Source organism: Marmota marmota, unplaced genomic scaffold (assembly GCF_001458135.2).
Source record: "Marmota marmota marmota unplaced genomic scaffold, marMar, whole genome shotgun sequence".
NCBI classification, from domain to species: domain Eukaryota; kingdom Metazoa; phylum Chordata; class Mammalia; order Rodentia; family Sciuridae; genus Marmota; species Marmota marmota.
Genome location: NW_026000082.1, coordinates 13,386,874 through 13,406,326, shown reverse-complemented (window position 1 = coordinate 13,406,326; position 19,453 = coordinate 13,386,874). Strand labels below are relative to the sequence as shown.

The 19,453-nt window shown below is 36.5% G+C and overlaps 1 protein-coding gene across 3 annotated transcripts; it reads left to right on the top strand.

Moving 5' to 3' along the window:
• Positions 1-97: 97 nt before the first annotated feature.
• On the top strand, positions 98-18,642 carry Prpf38a (pre-mRNA processing factor 38A). 3 transcript variants are annotated; one of them, XM_015484996.2, is made up of 10 exons: positions 98-397; positions 1,622-1,781; positions 3,047-3,168; positions 5,474-5,559; positions 9,093-9,203; positions 14,184-14,296; positions 14,938-14,964; positions 15,072-15,169; positions 15,808-15,856; positions 16,824-18,642. In XM_015484996.2, exons 1-10 carry the CDS (start codon positions 268-270, stop codon positions 16,864-16,866), a joined length of 939 nt encoding a protein of 312 aa, XP_015340482.1. In that variant the 5' UTR covers positions 98-267; the 3' UTR covers positions 16,867-18,642. The 3 variants fall into 3 exon arrangements, with proteins under 3 accessions (XP_015340482.1, XP_048671346.1, XP_015340481.1); XM_048815389.1 differs by having other exon boundaries at positions 15,060-15,169; XM_015484995.2 differs by having other exon boundaries at positions 15,042-15,169.
• The last annotated feature ends 811 nt before the right edge of the window (positions 18,643-19,453 follow it).

Genomic DNA, 19,453 nt, shown 5'->3' with positions numbered 1-19,453 from the left:
CAGGCTATCGCCGTAGCTCGGCGTCAGTGAGCTCCGCCCACCTAAGGGGCGCATGACGAATATCCGCCAACGTGCCGCGGCCATCATTGATTCGATCGGCGCGCATTACACGGAAAAGTTTCCTCAAGCAGCCGTTTCCGGTTCCGAGATCGTCGCCTAAGCAGTTTAAAGAGATTTCGTTCACCTTTCTCCGTCCCTTTCAATTTTTCTAAACCGGATGTGACGCATTAAAGGACCCGACGGAAATAGAACTAAACGCATTCTAAAATGGCGAACCGTACAGTAAAGGATGCGCATAGCATCCATGGAACCAACCCTCAATATTTAGTGGAGAAGATCATTCGGACACGAATCTATGAATCTAAGTACTGGAAAGAAGAGTGTTTTGGACTTACCGGTGAGCAAGAGCGCGCGGATCCCCTCTGGACTGTCTTGTGGCCCGTTTCTCCAGACTCGGTGCCAGTAGGACCAACTCTGGCGGTGGTACCGGAGAGGTGTATGTCAGTCATCCAGAAAAAGCGCCTGTTGTGTGTCTTGACTAGTCTTGAGCATTGAGGACACTAATGAATCTGATGGGATCTTATTTTATTCTGAAAGGCGTCTTAGTTGAGTCGTTCCATATTTGACGATAGCCTCCTGGGTTACAAATAGTTTTAAACTCAAGGAGCCCAGATATAATTCTTTGACATAACTTCCCGCAGGTCTTAAACGAACATCCCCATGCCCAAAACCCATAGTCTTGACTGTCCTTAAATCTTAGTCAGTTCTAGTATTTCCATGTTCGCGTCCTCTTGAGAGAAGTCTTCTAGGTGGTCTTCAAATCTTTTTTTTTTTTTTTAATTCTGGCATTAAATCTTTGTACTGTGGCACTGGCTGTGGGCCTTGAACAAGTAAGTCACTTAACCTTTCTTAGCCCTCATTTTTCTTACACGGAAATAGGGACAATGCTGGAACATTGTAAAGATTAAATGAGCCAGGGGCAGTGGTACATACCTTGTAGTCCCATTGACTCAGGGAGCTGAAGCAGGAAGATGGCAAGTTAGAGGCCAGCCTGGGCAACTAATTTAGCTAGACCATGCCTCAAAATCAAAGGAAAAAAGGACTGGGATAGAGCACTTGCCTAGCATGTGTGAGGCCTTGATTTGGATCCCCAGTACTGCTCCCCCCACACACACACACAAAAGATTAAATGAGGTAATATGAAGTGCTTAGCAGAGTACCTGGCTTGTAGTAACCTTCAGTTTGTATTAACTGTTTTTTGATTATTATTTCTATTACTAATGTGCACTTGTTTTCTTAATATTGGATTCTTTTTTAATTTTTAATTTTATTTTTTAAATTTGTTTTATTTATTTATTTATTTTAGTTTTTTTCATTTGTAGATGGACACAACGCCTTTATTTTTATGCGGTGTTTAGGACCGAACCCAGTGCCTCACATTTGCTAGGCAAGCAGTGGACCACTGAGCTACAACCCTAGACCCCTAATATTGAATTCTTGATGACTATGTAGAAGCTACAAACCTTGAACTATTTTCAACTCCAAGAAGAAAAACTTAAGGCCTAATATGTTGGGATGTCACTCTGATTATTTTTCTTTCTTTCTTTCTTTCTTTTTTTAGCTGAACTTGTTGTAGATAAAGCCATGGAGTTACGGTTTGTGGGTGGCGTCTATGGTGGAAACATAAAACCAACTCCCTTTTTGTGTTTAACCTTGAAGATGCTTCAGATTCAACCTGAAAAGGATATCATTGTAGAATTTATAAAAAATGAAGACTTCAAGTAAGTGCAATTTTGACTAACATAAAAGCTTCAATTTATATTCAAATTATACTCAATTAAAAGGTTCAAAGTGAGGCTTTAGTTAAGTTGGGTGAACATGATGTTTCCCATTTGCATAGAGAGTTCCACTCTAGCTTTTTGCCCTGAATTTATATTTTGCATGTTAATATTAACCTTCTTTATTTTCTCAGTAAGCTCTCCATCACCCCTGCCAGTTTTGCACATTAACTGAATATTTCTTAAGCAGAACCGATTGCCTAATACGTTGGGAGGTATAGATATTCAGGGGCAGAGAAAACAACATAGGGTGATAGTTAAGAGGTGTTGTATCTGGACTCCTATGCAGACTTTGTTACTCGGTAATTGTGACTTTGAAGACATTCCTTAATTTTCTAGGCTTTTTATAATCTGGAAAATGTGGTCAACAATACCTACTCATAGGGTTTATAGGAGAGTGATTTAAAGAAGATAGTACATGTATATCAACACAGTATCTGTTGCATGGTAAACAACTAAAAAAATGTGAACTGCTCTTTATTATTACCTATCATAAAGGAATTTATAAATAAATGTACAATTCTGCTTCTCATAAAGAAATAGATGGATTTCAAATGTCTGTTATTTAAGATGTGTGTAAGAAATTAGATATATAGGTGATAGAGAAAAGGAAGAAATTTTACAAAACATTAACAACTAGAAAATAGCCAAATTTAGTTAGGCACTTACTGTATGCTGTGTGCTGTGCTTAGCACTTTACTTGCATTTCTTATTTAATACACAAGTCAGTAAATTTGGTAGCATTATCTCCATTTTATAAGGATTAAGAAAACAAACAAATACCTTGCCTGTTGTCACAGAATTAGTAAATTATAAAATCAGAATTTCAACCCAGATGACTAACTTTTTTCCAGAATCCACATTCCTGGCTATGTGTACTTACTCTGTTGTTAAATTCAGTATCTTCTTTGATTCTCAGAATAAACCTATGAAAGTAACTAGATTTTACCCTTGTTTCACAGATGATATATATGAGAAAGTTTAACAATATGTACCAAGTTTCCACATCTAGTTAATTGATAGAAAGGAAACTTGAATTCATGTCTCCATGTTTTAGAGGTGTTTGCTCTATACTACCCAATAATAGCTTTTTGTCTGCCAAAGAGAAGAAAGGACACACTTATACAGTGCTATCATGAGAAAAGCCAGTTGTAAAACTTAGAAACTTCTTAGGTTGGCCTGTTGCTTCACTGTTATGTCTCTGTCAGGTATGTCCGCATGTTGGGGGCACTTTACATGAGACTGACAGGTACTGCAATTGATTGCTACAAGTACTTGGAGCCTTTGTACAACGACTATCGAAAAATCAAGAGCCAGAACAGAAATGGGGGTAAGTATGATGCCAAATCTCTAGACTGTTATTTATTTTATATATATATATATATATATATATATATATATATATATATATATATATATTTTTAGGTGTAGATTGACACAATACCTTTATTTTGTTTATTTAGTTTTATGTGGTGCTGGCATTCTTAAAGGAGCTTTTATTTCACCAGTATTTCTATTCTTACATTGTTACATATTCTGAGTACTCTTCTTCATTACATTGTTATCTTCTTCTATCAGGTCTTTCATCTCTCTCATGGGGACTATACTATTCATTCTGTTAGCTTCCATTTGGCCTTATCAGTCTGTCCCTGTCTGCTTCCCTTTCTGTCTGCATCTTAAGCTAATCCCTGCTTTGCATCTTGTACTCCTTCCACATGTGCTCCATCTTACAAGATCTAGCTCCAGAATGGCTTTTCCATAAAAAAATTGCCCTAGCACTCCCAGATAAAGTAAGTTTTCCTTATAGTACATCTTCTCTAGAACTGTACTTCACATTTAGTATATAGACTAGACTAAGTGTATTCTTTTATTTTTTAATATTTTGTTTAGTTGTCAATAGACATTTATTTATTGCTTGTTGTCATAGAATTAGTAAATTATAAAATCAGAATTTCAACCCAGATGACTAACTTTTTTCCAGAACCCACATTTCTGGCTATGTGTACTTATTTTGTTGTTAAATTCAGTATCTTCTATTCATATGTGGTGCTGAGAATCGAACCCAGGGCCTCACATGTGCTAGGCAAGGGCTCTACCACTGAGCCACAACCCCAGCCCCAGTGTATTCTTACTTACGTAAGAATCCTATTGGAAAACAATAAATATATACAAAGGGGCAACTCTATACCTTTTATAAAGAGATACTTTCTAAACTAAGGAAGGCTCTGGAGGGAAGCAAGCAAAACATTTTGTCACTAGTGTCATAACAAAACATAGTAACATTTGCCTTTCTCTTCTACATGTATTAACAGTAGAAGTATAATTTGGTATAGGTTAAGTATCCCTTATCACAAACAACTCAAGACCAGAATGTTTGAGATTTCAGAGTTTTTCAGATTTTGGAACATTTGCATAAACTTTACCAATCGAACATTTCTAATCCAGAAATCTGAAATGTTCTAAAATCTGAAACATTTACATAACATATTTTGGATTTTGTGATTAAGGATGCCCAGTTTATATTATACTTTAAACTTTTATTTACTTATTAGTTTATTCATTGGACAAGTACCAGTGACATGGCAGGTGCTGTATTATATACTAGAAATAACATGGTGAACAAGATGGACATGGAATTGCCATTGTGGGGTTAATTTGCTTATATTTTGTTAAGACAGGATTTCTCAACCTGTGGATATTTTGGGCTAGATGATTCTTAATGTGGGGGTTGTCTTCTGCATTACAGTATCCCTGGCCACTTCCCACTAGATGAAAGGAGCACTCCCTGTATGTAGGGTGATGGGGTTGTGCAAAATTACCTGTGATTGAGAACCATGGAACTGTACTATGGAAGATCTGAAAAGCTGTTACTTCAGGTGGCAAATAAGATACATGTTCTATGTTTAGGAACATTGTGGGTTCATGAGAAATTAAATTTGAGTTGTATGATGTATTAAAATTAACTGAGTTAGACAATATATTCAAGATCACACCTACATAATTCAAGACTTTTTGTTTCATCTTTCTTGCTAATTGTGACAACTTCATTTATCCCGTAAGCCCTTACTTCCAAATAGGCTTGGCACATAGATAGCCTCATAAAATAAATATTATAATTCTTTTGGGGCTTTGTTTTTTCGATGTTGTTATCTGTATTGGTCAGCTTTTTATCTCAGTGACCAAAATACTTGATTTAAACAAAAGAAGAAAGATTTATTTTGGATCACAATTTTAGAGATTTCAGTCCATGGTCAGTGTGCTCCATTGCTTTGGTCCTGAGGCAAGACAGAACAGAACAGAAGGTTATGACAGAGGAAAGCTGCTCAGCTCATGATAGCCAGAAAGCAGAGAAAGAGTCTGTAGACAAGAAATATCCTTCTAGGGCACTCCACTAAATGAGCTACTTCTTCCAACTAGGTTCTGTCTCCCAGTGAGTTTATTATCAGTGAATTAATCCACTGATGAGATCAGAGACCTCAATCACTTCCCAAAAGCCCCACCTCTGAATGTTGCTGCATTGTGGACCAAGTCTTCAAACCATGAATCTTTAGGAAACACTTCATATCCAAACCATAACATTATCTAAATCTCTTCATTTCCAGGTTGCTTGAGCTAATGATTTTTTTTTCTTTCAGAGTTTGAACTGATGCATGTTGATGAATTTATTGATGAACTGTTGCACAGTGAGAGAGTCTGTGATATCATTTTGCCCCGGCTACAGGTAAGAGACAGAAATCTGTTATCAGGGTCACCCTTCCCCTCTAAGATAGGCAGATAGACAGTCACACATACATATTAAAACACTGAAGCCCTGGGTTTGGGGGGTCCTCTTAATAAGATTTTATATCTATGAAAAAGAGGATAGGGAGTGAGAGGGAAAAAAGTGTTTGAAAGGTGGTGCGTTAAAAGTTAGCATAGGGAAGTGTTCTTCTTTAGAATGTCATATCAAGGATATTGTAGCCCAAGTAGTGATTTTTACACTTTGTGAGCAGCTTTTTTCAATTCATGTAAAAAGCCAGACTATAAAACAGATTAAAAGAGGGCTAGGGAATGGGAGTTGAGGCCTTAATTCCTTAAATTTCCCCCTTTCATCATCCTGCCACCTTATAGAAGATTATCCATGAACACCCTTCAGGGTTGTGTTTTATGATTTTAAAACTACTTTCGCATATGATTTTAAAACTGCTTTTGCAAAATTCCGAGGGAAAATATGGTAGGTAACCTAAGGGAAAGAGAATGGGTAGAGAGATGACAGGAAGTTAGAAGATCTAACTTTAAGTTTCTGTGTTGTTATACCTGATTACTTATAGCACCTGGTCCTAGTTTCTGTCTATAAAATGAAGAAAGTGGTCTTTAAACTTTGTTTTGCAGATATTGAAAAACCCCATATATTCTAACACAGATAGTTCCTTTCTCCTCTAGGTTATAAATGGAGCTCAGGTAGGGAGACTTCCTTTGAAATAAGGCTTTTAAAGTGACTTGTTTGTAGTATAACTGACACACAGTAAACTATATTTTAAATTATAAAATTTGATAAGTTTTAATACGTGTATACCCACATGAAACTATTGCCACAATCAAGATAGTGAATCCCTTCCTTCCGCTCCTCTCACTTAGCCCTGTTGATGTGCTGTTGTAATAGATTACTTCATGTTTTGAAATATAAAACATTATTTTTTCATTCAGCATAAATATCTTGAGATTCATCCATGTTATGCATGTGTATTGATTTGTTACATGTTATTGCTGAGTAGCACTCCAGTATGTATAGCCATTTACTTGTTCATGCATAATTAGGGAATACAAGGTCAATATACAAAAATCAATTGTAGGTCTGTACACTGGCAATGAACAATTGGAATTTGAAATCTTATTAAAAAGACAACATTTATAGCAGCATAAAAATATAAAGTAAGAATATTTTGTCAAAAGAAGCAAGACTTATACACTTTATACTACAAAATAGTTTAGCATTACTGAGAGCAATTAAACAAGACATAAATAAATGGAGAGATATACAGATGTTCCTCAACTTGTGATAGGGTTACTCCCAATAAACCTATTTTAAGTTGAAAATGTATTTATTACACCTAACCTACTAAATATTCTAGCTTAGCATAACCTATTAGAACACTTACTTACATTAGCCTGGATTTGAGCAAAATCATCTAATACAAAGCCTACTTGTATAATGAGATAGCACATTATGCTATAGACTACCAATTGTTTACCGATATGATCACATGACTGGGAGCTTTTGCTTACTGCCACAGCTCAGAATCAAGAAGTATGTACACCAGTGTCAGTTGTTTAAAAGTGAAAATATTTATTACATGCATTGGAAAACATTGTTTACAAATTGATGTTACCTGTTTATGTAGAGCTCTTTAGATGTAATAAAATAAAAGCCTGAAGTAAAAAAATGAAGAAGTATATACTGCGATTCACTAGCTTGGTAATAGATGATAATTCAAAGTGCAGTGCCTACTGAGTGCATTTTACTTTCACACCATGATAAAGTAAGAAAAGTAAATTGGATACCATATGTATCACATTGGTGTTATATCTTGTACAATAATTTAATATTGTCAGTTCTCCCAAATTTATTCAATGCAATCTCAATCAAAATGTTAGTAAACTTGTAGAACTTGACAAGCTAATTCAAAAATTTATATGAAGTACAAGGGACTTAGAATATCCAAAACAACTTTGAAAAAGAACTGAGGAGGGAAATTGAAATGTGACTTATAAATGTTAACATATTACCAAGAGGTGTGCTCTGGTATGTGCCTCTATGTGTCCTGATTAAAGTAACTCTTAAGCCTACCTTTTGTAGGGTAGGGGTATAACTCAGCGGGTAGAGCACTTGCCTAGCATATGCCAGGTCCTGGGTTCAATGCCCAGTACCAAAAAAAAAAAAAAAAATTCCAGGACTATCTTTTGACCTGATTCTATTCTTCTCAAGCAAACTACAGCTTTTAACTTTTTTTTTCCCCCCTTGAGATGAGGGTCTCAAAGATGTTGCCTAAACTGGCCTTGAATTTGTAATCCTCCGTTTCAGCCTCATAATCAGCTGGGATTGTAGGTGTGCATCCACAGTGGCCCAGCTCCAGTTGAGTTTTTTGGTTTGTTTCATTTGTTTTTGTTTCGTTTTGATACTGGGGACTGAACCACTTAACCACTGAGCCATGTCCCTAGCCCCATTTTATTTATTTTGAAACAGGGTCTCGCTAAATTACTTATGGTCTGGCTAAGTTGCTTGATGCTGGCCTGGAAATTGCAATTCTTCTGCCTCAACCTCCAGAGTAACTGAGATTATAGGTGTGCACCATCATGCCCAGCTTCCTGATGAACTTTTGTTAGGTGCACCCTGACATTTGCAAGGAGTTGCTTTGAATTCTCATTCCACCAAACACAGACTCTAAGAAGTGATATATTGATTTCATAGAATTTTGATAGAAGATGAGTGAGAGCTAGATAGCATACAAATAATACTACCTATTCTACAGCTACCCATCTAAATCATCCAACATTCTTTATTTCCTTTGAGCAAGAAAATGGTAAGGGGTCTTATCACTCAGTCAGTCCTGACTTACTTTGCCTCTCAGTTTCTTAGTCACTGCTAAGCCATATCCCAAAAGAAAATGGAACCAGGAGATGAACTGTTTGCTTAGGCCCAATTCAAAATGCATGAAGAATCTCAACAGCTTCCTGGATCTTGGGTCTGATGAACATTTGGTGTTATTCTAAGGCTAGGCCTCTTCTTTTGGAAATAATACCCAACACAGTCTCAGCCATAAACCTATTGGCCCTTGGATTTTTTTAATTTAAGTTGTTGATGGACACAATACCTTTGTTTTATTTTTGTGCAGTGCTGAGGATTGACTTGGTGCCTCATGCATGCTAGGTAAGTGCTCTACCACTGAGTTACAATCCTAGACCCAGCCCTTGGATTTTATGTGTATATAATGCTCACATATTTGGCTATACATATACTGATATTTTAGTGACATAACAGTATAAGGTAAAAGAAAACAGAACCAATAGAAAATGAATTTGTTCCCCTCAGCTTTGTATTTATGATTGTAGGGTAACTTAAAAAGAGTATATAGACTCCAGATGTATTAAACTCCTTAGGAAAATCTGAACTGTCTGAGGTACAGTTACCATACTTTTCTGACAATTCAAGAAATGCAGTGTTGGGGCCTCAGGACAGAGAAGATGGCAGTGATCCCTTTTTTATGTTCTCTGTAGAAACGCTATGTGCTAGAGGAAGCTGAGCAACTGGAACCTCGAGTTAGTGCTCTAGAAGAGGACATGGATGATGTGGAGTCCAGTGAGGAGGAGGAAGAAGAAGATGAGAAGGTAAGACAAGAATTTAAGGGTTGGGAAAGGGTGGAAATAAGCTTTTTGTGTTTTGTTTTCAGGCTTCAATATTTAACAAAAAAAGGAAATGCCTCATTTTAAAAGTATAAATCCTTGATTCATAGCTCTGCTATTTATTATAGGTGTAACCTTAATGTTCTTTTTTAAAATTTGTTTTTGATGCTGGGGATTGAACCCTGGCCTTGCACAAAATAAGGACATAATCTACCACTGAACTACGCTACCCACAGCCTCCTACTAGTGGTATAAGCATGTGTAAATTACATAACCTTAGTTTTCTTAAAAACTGAAAGTGAGAATAGTAATCCTTTTTTCTCAAAATTGTTATGAGTATTCAATGAGTAGATTATATATATAAAGCTCTTAGTATTGGCGTATGTTAATTGCCTGATAAATGTACCTATTAAAATAAAAACTTGGGAGAGTTGAACCTGTTCTAAGCAATAAGCCTAGTTTAGTGGAAAAGAGTGCCTATTGCAGTCATTCTTTCAATCATTTAAAATGCTGAAAAGCTGTTAAGAAGCAATCAGATAAATGATGAATTGAAAATGATGATATCAATTCATAAAACTATTAGGCAGGATTTACTACTTTTTAAACTCCACAATTTATTTTTTATAGACCATGTTTGTTAGTGTCTATAGATGTTTATTCTTTCATCCCTTTTGCATCTCTGACACTTTTTATTTGTCTTCTTCCTTCCTGTGTAATTCTTAAGAATTTCTATTCGTATGGGTATTTTCCTAGCAAATTCTGGTTACCTGTAAATGATTATTTCACTGTCATTCTTAAAAGATATTTTTTATTAGTACACAATCCTAGATTGACAGTTTTTTCCCACAGCAGCACTTTTAAAATACTGTTCAATCCTCTGGCAACCATTATCAACTATGAGTGGTCTGCTTTCATTCTAATTAGTTTTTTTTTTTTTTTTTTTAAGAGTAATCTGTGATATTTTTCCTCCTGACAGCTTTAAGATCTTCTCTTTGTTATTTTGTAGTTTTATTATGATCTGACTCAAGTTTCCTTTTATTGATTACTTCATTTGGTGTTTGTTTTCATTTTGCTTTCCAGCTGTTTTTCATCAGCTCTAGGGTATTAAGGCCCTTGATCTTGTCTCTCCATTCTCTCTTTAAGGGGTTCCATTAGAAGTATGTAAGTTCTTATTTGGTCCATCTTGTAACTGTTTCTATCTTATTTCAGTCATGTATTCTGCTTAATTTCTTCAGGTATTCTTCCCAGTTCACTTGTTTTTTCCTAAACATCTCTTGTTAGTTGTTCTGATTGTGCCTTTAATTACTTATACATATCATACATAACTCATGTTTTCTACCTGATAATTCAGTGTCAGTCTTGGAGGTGTCTACTTCTGTTTGTTGCTACTGCTGACTCTAGGTCATAACATCTCACCTTCTCATATGATTGCTGATATTTGGTGCTTAAACTTGATTGATGAGGTTGCTCTGGTGATAAACTGAAGGTGGAAATTTTTCCTCCAAAAATGATTTGCAGTCATTTTTGCAAATGGATAGGAATATGTTCTGAGAACTTCATTGTTCAATTTTATTATACAATCATCATCAGAGTATACTTACAGAAACTTAGATGGTATGGGTCATTTGGCATAACTTTTTTTTTTTTTTTTTTTAACAGTTCTAGGGATTCCACTCACGGCCTTGTGCGTGCTAAGCAAGTGTTCTAGTACTGAGCTATGTCTTGAGCCTAAAATTAAATTTAATTAATTAATTGTTTTGGTTTTTTTTGCAGTACTAGGATTGAACCCAGGGCCTCACATATTCTAGACAAGTGTCTACCACCACTGAGCTAGGTATAAACTTAGAAAATAGACAGTAATTTAATATGCTGTGGAGAGCAGAATAGAAATGTGAACCCTGTCTTGTAGGTTAACTCCTATAAAGACATGTAACCTCTCTACGATTGTCTGCAAATTTAATATGTTCCAGTAAAAATAGCAAGTTTATAAGTGTTTCTATAATAACATTAATTGTGTGTTCTAAACCTTACATATAATGTGTGTAGAAAATAAGTGCATGCTAAAATTATTAGGGTTTATAGGAAAAAGACTGAGTGCACTATCTCAGGAGATAATACATACAGTCCAGGCTGGCCACCTTGCTATGGCTAGAAGTTACTTCAGTATTAAAAGTACACAAAAAGCAGTAGAAAAAGTAGAAATGCTGGCTTATGTATTGAAACAGTGCAAATGGAAACATATCCCTGAGGCCCTAGGCTTCCTGTAAAGTAAGTGCATAAGGCAGGGCATTCTTCCACAAATTAAAAGCATTACAGGGCTGAGGTGCTCTTCTGTGGGAAATGAATCAAAAGTAGACATTCATTTTTCTTAATGGAAAATTTCAATGACATGCTGAAGTGGAGAAAATATACCTCCATATACTCATTACTCAGCTTTTAGCCATAATCAGTCATAACCAATTTTCTTTCCTCTGTGTTCCAACTCAGTTAACCCATACCAATTTTTTTGAAGTACATCACGAACATCATGAGTTCATACTATTTTAGAAAAGATAGAGGCTCCCTTCTTAAGCAAAACCATGATACCATCCATCATCATTCCCTCCTGCAAATCAACAATATCATCAAGTATTCGAAGTTTGCATTTCCCCAGCTATCCTATATTTTTTTTTTATTTTATTTTTAGGTGGTCACATATCTTTATTGTTTTTATGTGGTACTGAGAAATGAACCCAGTGTCTCAGGCATGCTAGGCGAGCGTGCTACCACTTGAACCACATCCCCAGCCCCTTAGGTCCTGTGTGGTTTTTTTTTTTCTTTTTCTTTTTTTTCAGTTTTCGGTGGACACAACATCTTTATTTTATGTGGTGTTGAGGATCAAACCCAGCGTCTGACGCATGCCAGGCGAGTGCGTTACCGCTTGAGCCACATCCCCAGCCCCTATCCTGTATTTTTTTAAAATGCTTTTTTTTTAGTTGTAATTGGACACAATACCTTTATTTTATTTACTTACTGAGGTGCTGAGGATCAAACCCAACACCTCGCACATGCTACTGTAGTGCTCTACCACTTGAGCCACAACCCCAGCCCTATCCTGTATTTTTTAAGTTTAATTGAGTAAGTGTTCAGTGTCCATACATCATAGTTGTTGGTTTTTTTTTTTAATTTTTTTTTTAGTTGTTGATAGACCTTTTATTTATACACCATGTTGAGAATCAAGTCCTCTGCTTCACACATGCCAGGCAACTGTGCCACCGCTCAGCCCCATCCCCATCATAGTTGGTTTTTATGACTCTTAAAGCATCTTTAAGTCTGTAAGTTCCATCTTTCACTGTTTTATCGTACATTTTTGTGATATTATTATTATCAGATCATTTATCCTACACAAATTTACAGTCTGTTTTTCTGATTTTTATCTGTGATGTTACTAACATTTTCCTGTGCTCTTTGTATCATTCCCATTAGTTATTAAATCTTGAGGCTTAATCAGATTTGGGGGGGGTTTATCTCCTTTGAAGTGGAGCAGCACTATTTCATAAGCATAAAGTCTGTCTTGTTTCATTTTTTGTTTATTCTGAGAGAGAGGGTCTTGCTAAATTGCTACAGCTGGCCTCAAACATGCAGTCTGTCCTCCATCTTCAGCCTCCCAAGTCTCTGGAATTGTCTCACCTTTTTTGATGTTAGGATCAATGCCTAGATCCATTAGGTGTTGTAAAATGGTGATATATTCTAATTTTCCATTTTTTCAGCATTTTAATCTGAAATCCTCCTGTAAAGAAAACACCCCCAAATGAACATTTAGTTTTTCATAGACAAGGCAAGATTAACTTTTCCTTTACCAGTTTAAAATAATGAATTTGGTTCTCTAGTGCCTTCCCTAGATGATGCTTTTTTGTCCTTGGTAATATTTTGAGCTCCTGGATTTAAGCAGATGTGGTATTTTCATTCATCACTATCTACATTAATGCTAAAATTTTCCCATCTTTGGCCCATAGAGGCCTCTTCAACCTAACTCTTGAGGTTTTATTAATACTTTCACTGAAGTCTTTTTTTGGGGGGTAGGGGTGGTACTAGGGATTGAACCCAGGGATAGTCTACCACTGAACTACATTCCCAGCCCTTTTTCATTTTTTATTTGGAGACACAGTCTTGTTAATTTTCTGAGGCTGGCTTCAAACTTGTGATCATCCTGCCTCAGCATTCTGAGTTGCTGGGATTGTAGGCATGTACCACTGCACCCGGTTCACAGAAGTCTTTTATACACCATCCTTGGTTTCTCACGTAACAAAACATTCCAGTCACATTTTGTATACTATGCCCCAGACCTGGAATTAACCATTTCTCCCAGAAGTTCTTGGTTTCTTCTTTTTTTTTTTTTTTAATATTTATTTTTTAGTTTTCAGTGGACACAACATCTATATTATTTTTATGTGGTGCTGAGGATCGAACCCAGCGCCCTGCACAGAGCCACATCCCCAGCCCCTCTTGGTTTCTTTTAATAGTAAATAGTATTCAGATACCGCAGTCTAGGCACTATAAGTGGTCATTGCTACCAGGTTAATTGGTGTTGCTAGGCCTTTACATTTGGCAGAACTAAAGGAATCTTTTTTTTTTTTTTTTTTTTAAGATTAAAATACTTTGTATTTAACATTGTTGATCTTATATCTCTGTTTTCTTGTATGTTGAAAATCCAACTTGTTAAAAGAAATACTTATTTCTATTATACTCACACAGTCCCAGAATAATAATACTAACACTAGGAATAATAATAGGATTATTGAAAACTGTTTTCTGGTAGTTCTTTTTTGTCTTTAGGGTTATCCCTGCAAGTAGTCAAATTATTGTGTTGTATAGTCACTTAGAGATAGACTTGGGACAGGATGGGAGGAGACAATAATCAGTATTACTAGACAGCTGTCTGTAATAAGCCTGTGGCCATCACTTACCCATCTATCTCGTTTCCAGTTGGAAAGAGTACCATCACCTGACCACCGCCGCAGAAGCTACAGAGACTTGGACAAGCCCCGTCGCTCTCCAACGTTGCGCTACAGGAGGAGTAGGAGTCGGTCTCCCAGAAGGTAAGGCTCTAGTCCTTGACCTTTTCAAGGGAGATTTTGAGGATTATACCCTAGGAGTTTAGATTGTATGAAAAGAAAAATGCTAGTTTATGGAGAAATGTTTGCCTGATGTCTTAATGATCTATTACTACAAAATGATCACTCACAAAACCTCACTCACAGATAAAAAATGTTTCTTTAGTTCGCAAGCATTTCTCAGTGATGTAAGTGGGGCTCATATATGCAGTGTTTGGACTATAAGTTCTATGTTTCTCACTTGTTTTTTGATCAGTTGTTTACTGATACAGGAGAGACCTTAGCAAGGATGGCTAGGGCAACTTCTCTGTGTCTCATCCTCCAGCAGGCTAAGTTAGCTGTGTTCTCAGTGACAATTGGAAAATTTAAAGGCAAACAAATTCATTCCTGCTCTTCCAGTATCTGCTTGTATCACATTTGCAAATATCCCATTGACAAAGCTAGAGTTAAGAGTGAGCGGGTGCTACAAGTTACATGACAAGACATGGATACAGAGAAAGGTAAAGAATATGAATCTGGGCCACTAGGTTCAATCCCTAGTACTTGCCCAAAAAAGAACTGGAGCTATTCTTGCACTCTACCAACATCCAGTACACTAACCTAGGCTCTCTTCCTCCTCTTTGTAGGCGGAGTCGATCTCCCAAAAGACGAAGGTAGGCTTTCAATCAATTTTGATGAAGGAGAGGGTTTGGGGAGGGGTTGTTGATGTTGTGTGTATATTGTCAAACAGATCTGGTGGGTTGACCAGTCTTTTCAACAGCCCCTCACCCCGCCGAGAAAGGCATCGGAGCAAGAGTCCAAGACGTCACCGGAGCAGGTCCCGTGATCGACGACACAGATCTCGCTCCAAGTCTCCAGGTAACAGAATTTGTGCCTTGGTGTTGCTTGTCTTAAACTATGCCTCTTTGATTTCTTTGTTATCTCTTACAATATCTCACTGTTGCTTAACAGAAAAATAAATGGATGTAGAATTTGAAAATTAGGGTTCACATCTTGAGTCTTTGCTAATATGATAATGGGCTTCAGGTTTTTTTGTTTTGTGGCACTGGGGATTGAACCCAGGGGTTCTTTACCAGGGGTGCTTTACCACAGAACTACATTCTTAGCCCTTTCTATTTTGAGACAAGGTCTCTTGTTAAGTTTCTGAAGGTAGCATGGAACCTGCCAAAGATGGTCTCAAACTTGAGATCCTCCTGAGTCACTGGGGTTACAGGCATGCACCACTGCTCCTGGCCAGTTTTTCATCTTAAATTATAGTAGTGGTAGAAACCCGACATGGTGTTTGTGAAATTAGCCATAAAGCTCTGAAGGTATATGAAGTGGTTTGATTAGTACTAACACACACACACCAATTCAAAGAAGTATTATCAACAAGAGGGGTCCCTAGCATAAGCCAAAGAGTGTTGAGCTAATGGGAAGAATTGGGGGAGATGAGGATACCAGTTTAAGAATAAAAGGATAGAATCTGACTTATCCAATGTCCTTTTCTTCTCCAGGTCATCACCGAAGTCACAGACATAGGAGCCATTCAAAATCTCCTGAAAGGTATGGGTAGAAAGTCCCAATTACAAATGAGCTAGACCTAAAATTTCCTTGTTTTGATGAGGATGATAAGAATTTCTCATTTTAAGACAAAGTAGGCCTTTTGCCCTCAGAATTACTAGGATTATACTTCTTTTACACTGTGTGTTTTTCTTTGTAAGATTATGGCTTTGGATAACAAATGAGCTATGGTCTCAGTAGACCTAGGTTTTAAAGTACCAACTTTAAAAAAAAAATTATATATGACAGTGTATTACCACAATTCATATTACACATATAAAGCTCAATTTTTCATATCTCTGGTTGTATACAAAGTGTATTCACACCATTTGTGTCTTCATACACGTACTTAGGGTAATGGTATCCATCTCATTCCACCATCTTTTTTTAACCCCCATGCCCTCTTCCTTTCCCTCTCACCCGCTTTTGCCCTATCTAGAGTTCCATCTAATCTTCCCATACTCCCCCTCCCAACCCCACTATGAATCAGGCTCCTTATATCAGAGAAAGCATTTGGCATTTGGTTTTGGGGGATTGGCTAACTTTACTTAAAGCATTATATTCTCCAACTTCATCCATTTACATGCAAATGCCATGATTCTTTTATTGCTGAGTAATAGTCCATTGTGTATATGTACCATATTTTCTTTATCCATTCATCTAGGTGGGTTCCACAGTTTAACTACTGTGAATTGTGCTAAAGCACCAACTTTCACTTTCATTTGTTCAGCTTTTATTAGAAACCTATGTGCTTTTAACCTCTGAAAGAGTTCATTTCTTCAATGATAAAATTGGATAATAATGCCCAACTCTGTTGCTCTGAGACACACACACACACACAATTTAACCCACACATTTAATGAGTATTAGGTGTCATCTCCATCCTTATCATTGTCAACCATATCATGGACTTTCTCACAAATTCTTCACTGCCTAATTAATAATTTATATATATATATTGCCATTTCAGGTCTAAGAAAAGCCACAAGAAGAGCCGGAGAGGGAATGAATAGTGAACTCAGCTTTTGATTATGAGGGTATCTACTCATGTGGAAGAATTAAGATCTGTTTTCCAGGCAGCTTTAAGAGCAATTTAGTTTTTTCTTATCAAGTTTTTCTACTTTTTTTTTTTTTTTTTGGTATGAAAAAGGTGCTGAGTTTTGCCTCCTTTTTTGAACTATAATCAATATCTTTGAGGGATCTTTGAGGGATGATGTTTCTTCATGTCAGTTTTTGACCCAACTAATAACTATAACTGTATTCAAACTTATGAGGCTAGGAAAGGATCTGGGGGTTGGGAATATGAGAAAGGATCTGGCCACCTGATGAGCGACCCTTTTCTTTTTTGTTGTTAAACCTGACATAGACATTTGCCCTTTTGTTTTTGTTGTTGTTTAGTTTTTGGTTTGCTTGGTGGTTAGAACTGCTTTGAGAGTCTTGGGATATATACCTTTCCTTCTTTAATAAAGAAAAAATGATTGAAGGGCAGGGAATGAGGATAAATCAGTAAAAATATAGTAACTTTTTTCCCAGCAGTAGAAAGTGGTAATAAACCTGAAAATTGACTGGTGAGCCGCACTTTTGCAGGATTAGAATACATTCAAACATAATACTTTATCTGGCTCATTCAAGCCAGTTTCATCAAACAGTTCAGCAGTAGCACTTGTCACCCTTTATACAGCACATTCCTGTATAGTACCACTTTGTTGTTCCCCATAAGCCCTGAATTCCAGGTTCAGATCCTTAGCCTTTATTCTGCAAGTACTATTCAGTAGCAGTAGGTCTAAAGAACTGGAAAAGATTTGATGGAGAGCAAAGTAGTAACAATCATGGTTTTGACCCACGTTGCTCAACGGTCGTGCAATTAAAAAGTCAAGGGGCTAGGGTTGTGGCTCAGTGGTAGTGTGCTTGCCTGGCATGTGTGAGGCATTGGGCTCGATTCTCAGCACCACATACAAATAAATAAAATAAAAATAAAAACTAAAAAATATTTTTAAGTACAGTAGGAAGACAGGTTTTTAGAAGGGTAGAGAATGAGGATAAATCAAGGTGATAATGAAAATGACGCATTCAATTTAACAAGTTTAATTTGAGGCAGTTATGGTGTGCAGTGTAACTACATAAATTCCGGATGGTTTAGAAATAGGGATACAGTTCAGCATAGTGATCTAGTCTACAACTGATGTTTATGTAATTGCAGAAGACGAAGATGAGATTGATTGCCCAGGGTGTGCATGTAGGTAAAAGATGAACAAACAACAGCACCATAGGCAACACCAACATTATTGACAAAGAAGTACAAGTCACCTATATAAAACAAGTGAATTATTCACAAAGAAGAATTAGAAGAGAGTAGGTCAAAAAAGCTAAGAGTCTAAGGACACAGAAGCAAAGTAAGACTTTTAAATGTCCCCATTGGCCCTGATGGTCAATAGAGTATTAGACTTTGCTACAGAAGTTTAGAGGTTGGGGTTATAGCTCAATGGCAGAGCACTTGCCCCTCATGTGTGAGACACTGGATTCGATCCTCAGCACCATATAAAAATGTATGTACATCTACAACTAAAAAACAAAAGTTCCTTTTACCTGTACTTACCTGTCCTTCTTTAATAAAGGAAAAATGATTAAATGACTTCCTACAGTTCTAGTACCAGGAGGAATTTTGAAGACCAGCTTGCCTTATAGGATCCAGCTTCTTGGAAAGTCATCTGGTCATAGGATAAACATTTCTGTTGCTCACTATTGAACTGAAGGACTTATACAGCATTATTAAAGCATCTTTTGATCTACTTGAGCTTTCATATTCTTAAGTGATTCCTTTCATGACAACACCTGAATGGAAGTTGTCCCTGAGAGCTGTTATGCCTTATGATACAACTATAAGCACCTCTACTTAAGGCTATTACAGACTCCTAGCAGTTATTTCTGTACTAAGGTGACATAGGTGAAAAGGAAAGGCCTATGGACCAACCAAGTCATTATGAGTATATTATTAAATAAAAATTTAATACTAGCCATGAAGGTTGAGGCCAGGAATATCATCCCTGGTCAACTTAGACCCTGTCCCAATATAATTTTTTAATATACACACCCACATATTTTACTGGGGACACTCGTGTTTTTATACTAAAGTAAAACCCTCACACAAATTTTTAATAAAAGAAACAAAAACCTCCCCAAATGTAAATGTTAAACGCATAGTTATTTAAATATATGATGACTTTGGACCAAAATTGGGGCAGCATGACAACTTTATAGCACAGAGCAAGGCATCCCTATTCTTTAATAAGAAAAAAAGAGATGTGAGCTGGATATGTTGAACATATCTTTCAAGATCATTTTAATAAATCAGAATTGTAGTGTTAAAATTTTTTTGCTACAATCTATATTAAATGTATTTCACAACTTACCTTTTGTACATATGTATACTTTGTACTGAAACAAATTTTAGGAAAGAATTCTTACTCCTTATGCAAAATGCATGTTCAGCATCACTTTCTACAAATTGAAATAGTGTCTTAAATACTACCGGGCACAAGGACTTCTTAATGCTAAGAAATGAAGCGAGATGTGTTCCCAGGGACAAAGGAAATAATGGCT

Bases quoted from the DNA above. Each gene is read 5' to 3' on its own strand.
- Prpf38a (XM_015484995.2), top strand. From the start codon at position 268: ATGGCGAACCGTACAGTAAAGGATGCGCATAGCATCCATGGAACCAAC. The intron at 9,204-14,183 runs GTAAGACAAGAA...TCTCGTTTCCAG, and splicing joins AGGAAGAAGAAGATGAGAAG to TTGGAAAGAGTACCATCACC. The intron at 15,857-16,823 runs GTATGGGTAGAA...TTGCCATTTCAG, and splicing joins CATTCAAAATCTCCTGAAAG to GTCTAAGAAAAGCCACAAGA.